This window comes from Podarcis vaucheri (genome assembly GCF_965113315.1).
Source record: "Podarcis vaucheri genome assembly, chromosome: 15".
Lineage (NCBI taxonomy): Eukaryota > Metazoa > Chordata > Lepidosauria > Squamata > Lacertidae > Podarcis > Podarcis vaucheri.
Genome location: NC_138753.1, coordinates 15,619,934 through 15,628,656, shown reverse-complemented (window position 1 = coordinate 15,628,656; position 8,723 = coordinate 15,619,934). Strand labels below are relative to the sequence as shown.

General features: G+C 47.8%; 1 protein-coding gene across 1 annotated transcript in view; it reads right to left on the bottom strand.

The window, feature by feature from the left end:
- Positions 1 to 5,687: 5,687 nt before the first annotated feature.
- The window catches only part of TSPOAP1 (TSPO associated protein 1), a gene marked incomplete at its 5' end in the record, with an annotated part of 55,201 nt that continues 52,165 nt past the window's right edge, over positions 5,688 to 8,723 (bottom strand). The window contains 3 exons of the mRNA XM_082200177.1: positions 5,688 to 6,027; positions 6,575 to 6,648; positions 8,035 to 8,133. Of these exons, the coding sequence (XP_082056303.1) occupies positions 6,622 to 6,648; positions 8,035 to 8,133 (126 nt within the window). The 3' untranslated portion in view covers positions 5,688 to 6,027; positions 6,575 to 6,621. The remainder of the gene's footprint in view (positions 6,028 to 6,574; positions 6,649 to 8,034; positions 8,134 to 8,723) is intronic.

Sequence of the window (8,723 nt, the reverse complement as noted above, 5' to 3'; positions counted from 1 at the left end):
ACACAATATTAAAAATGGTTTTATTAACTTTAAAGAAATAAGGTGGGTCTACTCGATCTAAATTACAAAAATCTTCCCCTTTTTGAAGATGGGGACATTTGCCAGCCACCAGTCTGCAGGGACCTTATCTGTTCTTCAATAATTCTTAAAGGTTATAGAAATAATAAGAATAAGAATAAGAAGAAGAAGAAGAAGAAGAAGAAGAAGAAGAAATATTGTTTATACCCGGCCACTCTGGACAGCTTGCAGCACATAAAAAACTGCAAAACAGTAGACATAAAAAATTTCCCGATACCAGGTTTCCTTCAGATGTCTTCTAAAATCAGATAGTTGTTTATTTCCTTGACATCTGATGGGAAGGCGTTCCACAGGGCAGGCGTCACTACCGAGAAGGCCCTCTGTATTGTTCCCTGTAGCCTCGCAGTGAGGGACCCGCCGGAAGGTCCTCGGAGCTGGACCTCAGAGACTCTAAGATTACACCCGCAAACTCCTTTACTATCCTTCGGTACGCTTGGGTGCAGCTCATCAGGCTCTGGAGTTCTGAATTCATTTAAAGTAGCTAGCTGTTCCCTTGCCACCACTTTTCCTGTGTTGGGCTGCAGTTTCCTCCTTGCATCATTTATTCTGTAACCACAAGGTTGGACACTGTTTTCCTTTTGGGTGAAGACTGTAGGTTCTCAAATATAAGATGGGGGACACCTGAATTGCCAGTAGTACACGTGAAAAGGATCTAAGGGTCTAAGTCAGGGGTCAGCAACCTTTTTCAGCTGTGGGCCGGTCCACCGTCCCTCAGACCATGTGGTGGGTTTGAGCCCTACATTGGGCTAAAGATTCCTGCATTGCAGGGGGTTGGACTAGATGACCCTCATGGTCCCTTCCAAGTCAATAATTCTATGAATTCACCTCCAGGCCTTTTAATTCCCTCCTCTTACATTCCAGTTCCTTATACGTAGATTGTTGAGAGCCAGTAAGTAACCTTGTACATTTCTGTAAGATCAAAAATTGTCTATTTGAGTACCTGTGGCTGATATTAGTTATGACTATTTAACAATATTTTTTCTTTAATATAAACTCTCCTGAAGATGGCCTTCATAGGGTTATACAAAGGGTTATCCTGGCGGTTCACCGTTTTTGTGGCGAACCGCCAGGATAACCCTTTTTTTTGGGGGGGGGAGACTTTCAGCTATTGCTGTACGTTCACAGCACAGATCTTCAGCCTCAACATCTTTGCTTCCATTGCGCACAATGGAACACATTCTTTGCTCTTCCAAATCATGGCTCCTTGACTACTGGTGCTGGCGGCAATGACACTAACCTAAGAGTCTAATATTGGAATGGATACCTGGATGAGTTGCTGGCCAAGTGGGTCAGGTGGGTGAGGCCACCCAAGCAGCCAAACACCAGGCATCACAATGATGTCAGGTGGCCCACGCAGTTTGGATAGCCAGTGTGGCCCAGTGGTTGGAGTGTTGCACTAGGACCTGGGAGACCAGGGTTCAAGTCCCCACTCAGCTATGAAGCTCACTGCATGACCCTTGGACAAGCCACTCCGTCTCAACCTGGCCTACCTCACAATGTTGTTGTGGGGATTAAATGGGGAGAGGTGAGAAACATGCACGCCACTTTGAACTTGTTGGAGAAGATGGTGCAATATAGATCTAATCAATCAATCAATCAATCAATCAATCAATCAATCAATGAAACCATGTGAGCAAAGGGACTGTGCTTTGCCAACCCCACCAATTAGATGATTCTTGGGGATTGCCACCCTACTTCCTTTGGGCCTAGCCAAAGCTTCACGCGTTCCACACCTGACATCATATTCACATGGCTTGACCAAAACAGTCAGGTGAGTGGGGGGGGGGGGGTTCGCTGCTGCTGATCTGAACACAGAGCAGTTTCAGAGATGGAGTGTTGACCTTCAAATGCAAGGGCATCCCATTCCAAGGGCATTTCCTTTGTAGGTGGGAAGCCCCTGGTCCAGCCCATGCTGCAAAGCTGGAAGTGGTCTCTTCCCGAAACCCTCGGGAGATGTTGGTGGTGTTCAGAGAAGACCATAACAGTCCCGTTGGATCATGAGCCTGACAGAGCAAATGCACTTGATTCATAGCAATTGCAACATTTAATTTTCAGTTCCCTGCAAAGCAACGGTTGATTGGGCCACATGAGAAATTTCAGCTACAGTTAGAAGTTATGCAAGGCAACTTCCCCTCAGTCTCCATCTCCGGAGTTTGAACCATGATATATGTGTCTGACCTCGCAGTGGTGTTGATCTGCTTTGCCTCCACACACACCCTAAGAGTGCCATCAGCCTAATGAATGGGGAAGTGTTTCAAACAGCAATAAATTATTTTTAAATCATTGACTGGCTTTTCTGAATTCGCTGAATTTCTGCCTGGGTGGGTGGAATCAGCAGCTATGGGGGAATTTCTAGCTTTTCTGTTGCCAACTCACAGACTGTGTTGTGGGCCTCCTCTCTCTTGACACAGCCTTCCCCACCAGACTCCCCAGTCCAGTCTTGCAAATGAGTAGGAAGTGAGCTGGGAAGGGCACATGTTCTGGAAGAAAAAAGGTGTGGGGAGGGACGTGAGCCCCCAAAACATCTCATGAGAACAGCCTGCTAGATCAGGCTAAGGGTCCATCTAGTCCAGCATCCTGGCCAACCAAATGCCTGTGGGGAACCTGCAAAGAGAATTTGAGCCCAAGAACCCTCTAAGCTCCTGTGGTTTCCAGCAACTGGTATTCAGAAGCATTGCTGCCTCCAGCTGTGAAGGCAGAGCAGAGCCATCATGGCTAGTAGCCAAGGATAGCCCTCCCTTCCATGAATTTCTCGAATCCTTTCTGAAAGCCATCCAAGTGGGAGGCCGTCATTGCCTCCTGTGGGAAGGAGTTCCACAGTTTATACGGTCATACCTCAGGATAAATACACTTCAGGTTGAGTGCTTTCGGGTTGTGCTCCACGGTGACCCGGAAGTAGCGGAGCTTGTTGCTTCTGGGTTTCGCCACTTGCACATGCGCAGACGCTCAAACTGACGTCACACGCATGCGCAGAAGCGGCAAAACGCGACCCGCGCACGTGCTGTCGCATCTTACGCTCTGTTCAGGATGCGAATGAGGATCTGGAATGGATCCCGTTTGCATCCCGAGGTACCACTGTACTGCATGAAAAAGTCCTTCCTGTTATCTACCTTGAATCTTCCAACATTCAACTTCATTGGATGTTTATGAGTTCTGGTGTTTTGAGAAATGGAAGGAAAACTTTTCTTTACCCACTTTCTCCATGCCAGGCATAATTTTATAAGCTTCTATCGCGTCACCTCTCTCTTGCCTTTTCTCTGAATGCCCCAGACGCTGCAAGCATTCCTCATAGGGGAGTCGTTCCTATTCCCTTGATCATTTGGGTTGCTCCTTTCTGAGCCCTTTCCAACTCTGCAATATCCTTTTTGAGGCGAGGCGACCAGAACTGTACACAGTATTCCAATTGAGGTATCACCATAATGACATTATGACATTAGCAGATTCCCCTTCAATTCCTTTCCTAATGATCCCTAGCATGGAATTTGCCTTTTCCACGGCCTCACACTAGGTTACCGCAAACCCCTCCATAGAAAGAAGTAAACGTCTAATGGCAACAGTCTCCTTTTTTTGTGAAAATAGACTTTAATGTAATAAATTAGTTTTCTTTTAAATAAAAACATAGTTTATCCAAACACTGACACCCTCCACTCAATGGCCCAGAGTGAACAGGATGAGCATGATTTTCCCCTCCCAAAACGCATGCAGAGGAACATCAGTTGCAAGAATGAGAGTCACACCATTAGTCTATAGTTTTAAAACACCCCTTGGCCTGGAATACAGGCTTCTCCTCAACACAAGAGTCACACTCCTCAGGCTGGGTGTACCTGCTGGCACTGTGCCCCCTCCCCAGCCAGAAGTGCTTGACAGCTCACATAAGGCAGACCTGAGGAGAGGGTCACGTGACCCTTTGGGGCTGCCATATTTGTTTGGCACAGTGGGATGTAGGGATGAGGGCCAGACTGCCTCTCTCCACCACCACAAGAACTCACACGTCCGTGTCTTTATCAAAGCTCTTTCTTGCTTCCTTTTTTTTAAAAAAGAAATTTCTCCAGAGTTTCTACAGAAGAAGAAATTTCATTTAAGGAGAAATTTTGGGCCTATTTTATAGACCCACGCTTGACCAACCCACTTGGGGGATTTCTTCACCCCAGATATGTGGGAATGTGTGAAAGGCGCTGGATTTTATCAAAACACTTGGTTCTGAAAATACTTTAAAGGTTTTTCCCCTGCTCTGCTTGTGAGCTTCCTGGAAGCATATGGGAAACAGGATAGAGCCCATTGAGGCAGGCCTTTGGTCTCACCTGGCAAGGCTGTCCTTATCTTGCAGCCAGAAATCTATGGAATGGGTCCTGCCAAATGTCACCTGCATGTTCTGGTAGGTTGGTGAGGTAGGAAACGAAGCTATTAAGAAAAGAGAGCTGTGAAGTTGTTGCTGAATTTTGCAGAATGTAAAATCCCGAGATTTGGGGTGTTGAATTGAGGGAAGCGCCTGAGGAATTTCAAGGACTGTAAAAAGATATGAAGTGAGAATCCTCAAGAGTAGGGGGGGGGGCTGGACCTTATTCAGCCGGCTGTCTTAAAACATCCTGCCCAGTGGCAAAGAGAACTATAATAGTCCTCAGGATCTGATCCAGTGCAAAAATGTGAAAAGACTCTGAGGAGATGAGGGCTCCCAGACTGCTAAGTCACTGTGACCAAAATTACCTAGAGGCTCTGGGTTGTTCAAATGTTGGTGGAGTCATAAGAACATACGATGAGCCTGGTGGATGAAACCAAAGGCCTGTCTAGTCCGGTGGCCAACGAGGTGCCTGTGGGATGGGAAACCTGCAAGCAGAACCCAAGTGCAAGAGCAACTCTTTCCTCCTGTGGTTTCCAGCAACTGTTGGTGGCCATTGCTGCCTCATTCAGAGGGAGTTCAGAAGTCCCCTGAAGGCATCTACTCCAGCATTGTGTTCTCCCAGTGGCCAGCAAGATGCCTCTTCTGGGAAGACTGCAAGCAGGACCTGAGCACCCTCCCTTTCTGCGATTTCCAGAAAACTGGTTTTCCGAAGCATTACTGCCTCTGACCAAGGAGGCAGAGCACAACCAGCATGGCAAGTTACCGTCTCCTCCATCATCCCAGATCATTGGCCATGGTGGCTGCTGGGGGACCACATCTGGATGACCAGATGTACCTACCTGGGCATTAAATTCTCAAATGATGATCCTAGTGTGAGAGGGAAAACTCTGCCACAATCGCTAGCAATTTAGAATCTTCCATGATCTGGATTATAAATTGCACGAGGCCTGTAGTGTGAATCTGCATGAATAGCCAATGGGTGGGAATCCCTAGTAAAATCTATTTCAGCTTTCAGAAAACGTGACACACACACACCCTGGTGGGATCACTGTCCGTCTTTTTCTCAGATGCCCCTGCTGTAAAAATCTATCCCCAACAGACCAGTGGGAGGCCTCAAGGAAAATCCTGGACTGGTGGAGAGTCCCCACCCCATGCAGGCCTAGGGAAAGGAGCTTCGGTTCCTAACCAAGGGGAACATTTTCTCAGATAATGGAGATGGGAAACATCCATCGGACAACATCACGGCCAAAACCACACATCAGAGAAAAGGTAAACTAAAATGGCAAATGTTCCTGTCGGAGTCCCTTTCTAGAGTGCTTCACAGAGCGACCAGCACATCCTCAGTTCCTGGAAGTAAAATGCCAGCAAGGCTTAAGTTTCTGGTAATCAGAATTCATCTTGCACTGCAGCGTCTCAGCTCTGCGTCATCGCCAGCCTCGCTCAGACCCACAGAAGCTTATCTTCTCCTTCTTCCAAGCTGATACGTCCGAAGCACGAGAGGCCCATGGGTCAAATGCTCTCATCTGACTGAGATGGCGTGATGCAGTGGAGCTATCTAGCTGCTACTCCAAGACAGAAGGCTGTGCCTCATAATCTGGTGAATGCCGCTGCTGAAGGAAAGGGAAGGGAAGATGGCAGCAAAGAAAAAGAAAAGGCAGATGATGTTATCTGTAGCGATACACAAGTATGCCCCCACTGCTCTGATCCTTTTTCAGGGTTCCAGACAGCTGTCCCCCTTCGATTTATTCCATGCCTTCTCCCTATTCCATCCCTTCTCCCAGTTTTCTTGTTTTCTTTTCCAATTGACACCCAACATTCCACGCTTACTGAGCATGCTCAGTCCTCACTGGGATTCAGCTGCTTGGCAGTTCTTTTGTTTCGCTTCCACCAACACACATGTACTTCTGTAAACCTTGGAATTCCCTCAAGAGCATGTTGATTCCTGCCCTCTTGTTTCCCAATAGACCCATTTCCCCTCTATTTCTGTCTGCACCCACTGCCCAAGTTTGGCATTAAGAGGAAGTGATTTTGACTTTCCGTTTCGCTAGCTGAAGGTATTTGCTGAATGGCCCATGATGGCTGGTGGCTGCCAGCTGCTGCACGCGGCACCTAAGCACGAAATTCTGCTCCTGTGAATTTTCTGAAAAGGCTGCTTACATGGTTTTTCTCCGTCGTTCTGTCTCCCTCTGCCTGCCTGGCGTGTGTTACTGGACTCTCCGCTTTCTCATTCTCTGAGGGACGCAACCAACCGTTGGACGTGCAAAGCCAGGCAAATAAAGAATTAGTTTACAACAAATGGGAAAGTGGGGTCAAAATAAAACAATGTCAGGGATTCTTTAGCTGTGATTCCTGCATTGCAGGGGGTTGGACTAGATGACTCTGGGGGGGCGTCCCTTCAATTCTACAATTCCATGATTCTATGATTCTGTGAAGGTAACAATATGCTGTCCAACATTATAGAGATAAAAATAAAAACCTGCTTACTGCCCGCTCCCCACTGATTGAAAAAGCAGTTCATTTGGCTACAGATTCACTAGAAAAATATCATTGTCCTATAGTTGGTTGCCAGTGGTTCAGGGTGTGAACTGCAATGTTGTCTTAACGGCTATGTGGGTGTGCATTTGTATCAAGTGTGGAGCACTAGATCCAGCCTGTAGCTTGGATCCTTACCTCTTTCTGCCCGAAGGGACAATTTTGATAAGTGGGTAGGGTTGGCAATCTGCCAGTCTTTTGACATCATGACGGCTTCAAAGGGACTTTCTCCCAGCACCAATCAGCTGATCGACACTTAGACTGCGCCATGTTGGCTGCCCTTGGGAGTTTCCCATTGGGAATGTGCAAAGCCAGGCAAAATTCCCAGTGGGAACTCCCACAGGCAGCTGAACCTCGTGGATCAGCCGGTGTCCTGGTTTTTACTTTTGGAAACAAGACAACCCTAGTAAAACTGAATTACTGTGTCATGAAATGACGCATGTCTACAAATTGTCATCACCAACATGAAAAGTTTGGAAAGCTCTGCTCTAGGGAAGGAGGCTGAGACAGTAGGCAGCAGAGAGTTGGAACCCCCATGGGGCCAAACTCTGAACTCCCCAAATGCCCCAAATGGGGACCGAGATCATTTTGGACTGTCTCTGGTTAAACTGGGGCAGTTGGGAGCATGCCACAAATTTCCTGCTGAAATCCAGCTTGTGGGGTGCTTGGGTAGAAAGCGGCATGCCCATTTCCTGATGTTCTAGACTAGAGCAGTGGGTGGTACCGGCGGGATTACCTAGGGGGCGCTAAGTGCCATGGGGGGGGCAGAAGGGGGGCGTGGGATTGTCAACAACCATCAAGCGGCTTTGCAAAGCTGGTATCACTGGGTCAAGTTCATCCATTGAAGAGTTTTAATTGGATTTTGAACAAATGCACAATTAATTGTTGCTCTTTTGAACACTGCTGTGTTATTATCTTACTTAGTGGGTTGTGCAAACTGCAATTCTGAATAATGCTTTTTGGGGATGAATTTATGAATCTAAGGGTGGTGGTGGCCCCAAAATGCTTGGGAACCACTATTCTTAAGCCTTGATCAAAGCCTTCATTTGCAGCTAGGCCCCGATCCAGCAAGGCACCCCCCTTACCTGCCTTCCAAGGCTTGGCTCCCCAGGTAGCTCTCCATCCAAGGACATTGCTTCCAGGAAGTTAGATGGTGCAAGGCCCTTCTGCCCATTCACCTCCCCCTGCAGAGAAAGAAGAGAAATGCCACTATAGCCCACAAGGTAAATGAAACTCCCTATTGGACACCTAAAAGCCATTCAGAGTGAGGAGCACAGAGTGAGAGCCAGTGTGGTGTAGTGGTTAAGAGCGGTAGACTCGTGATCTGGTGAACCGGGTTCGCTTCCCCGCTCCTCCACATGCAGCTGCTGGGTGACCTTGGGCTAGTCACACTTCTCTGAAGTCTCTTGGCCCCACTCACCACACAGAGTGTTTGTTGTGGGGGAGGAAGGGAAAGGAGATTGTTAGCCGCTTTGAGACTCCTTAAAAAGGTAAAGGGACCCCTGACCGTTAGGTCCAGTCGCAGATGACTCTGGGGTTGCGGCGCTCATCTCGCTTTATTGGCTGAGGGAGCCCGTGTACAGCTTCCGGGTCATGTGGCCAGCATGACTAAGCCGCTTCTGGCGAACCAGAGCAGCGCACGGAAACACTGTTTACCTCCCCGCCAGAGTGGTACCTATTTATCTACTTGCACTTTGACGTGCTTTCAAACTGCTAGGTTGACAGAAGCTGGGACCGAGCAATGGGAGCAACCCGCGTCCTTAGGGTACTTCTT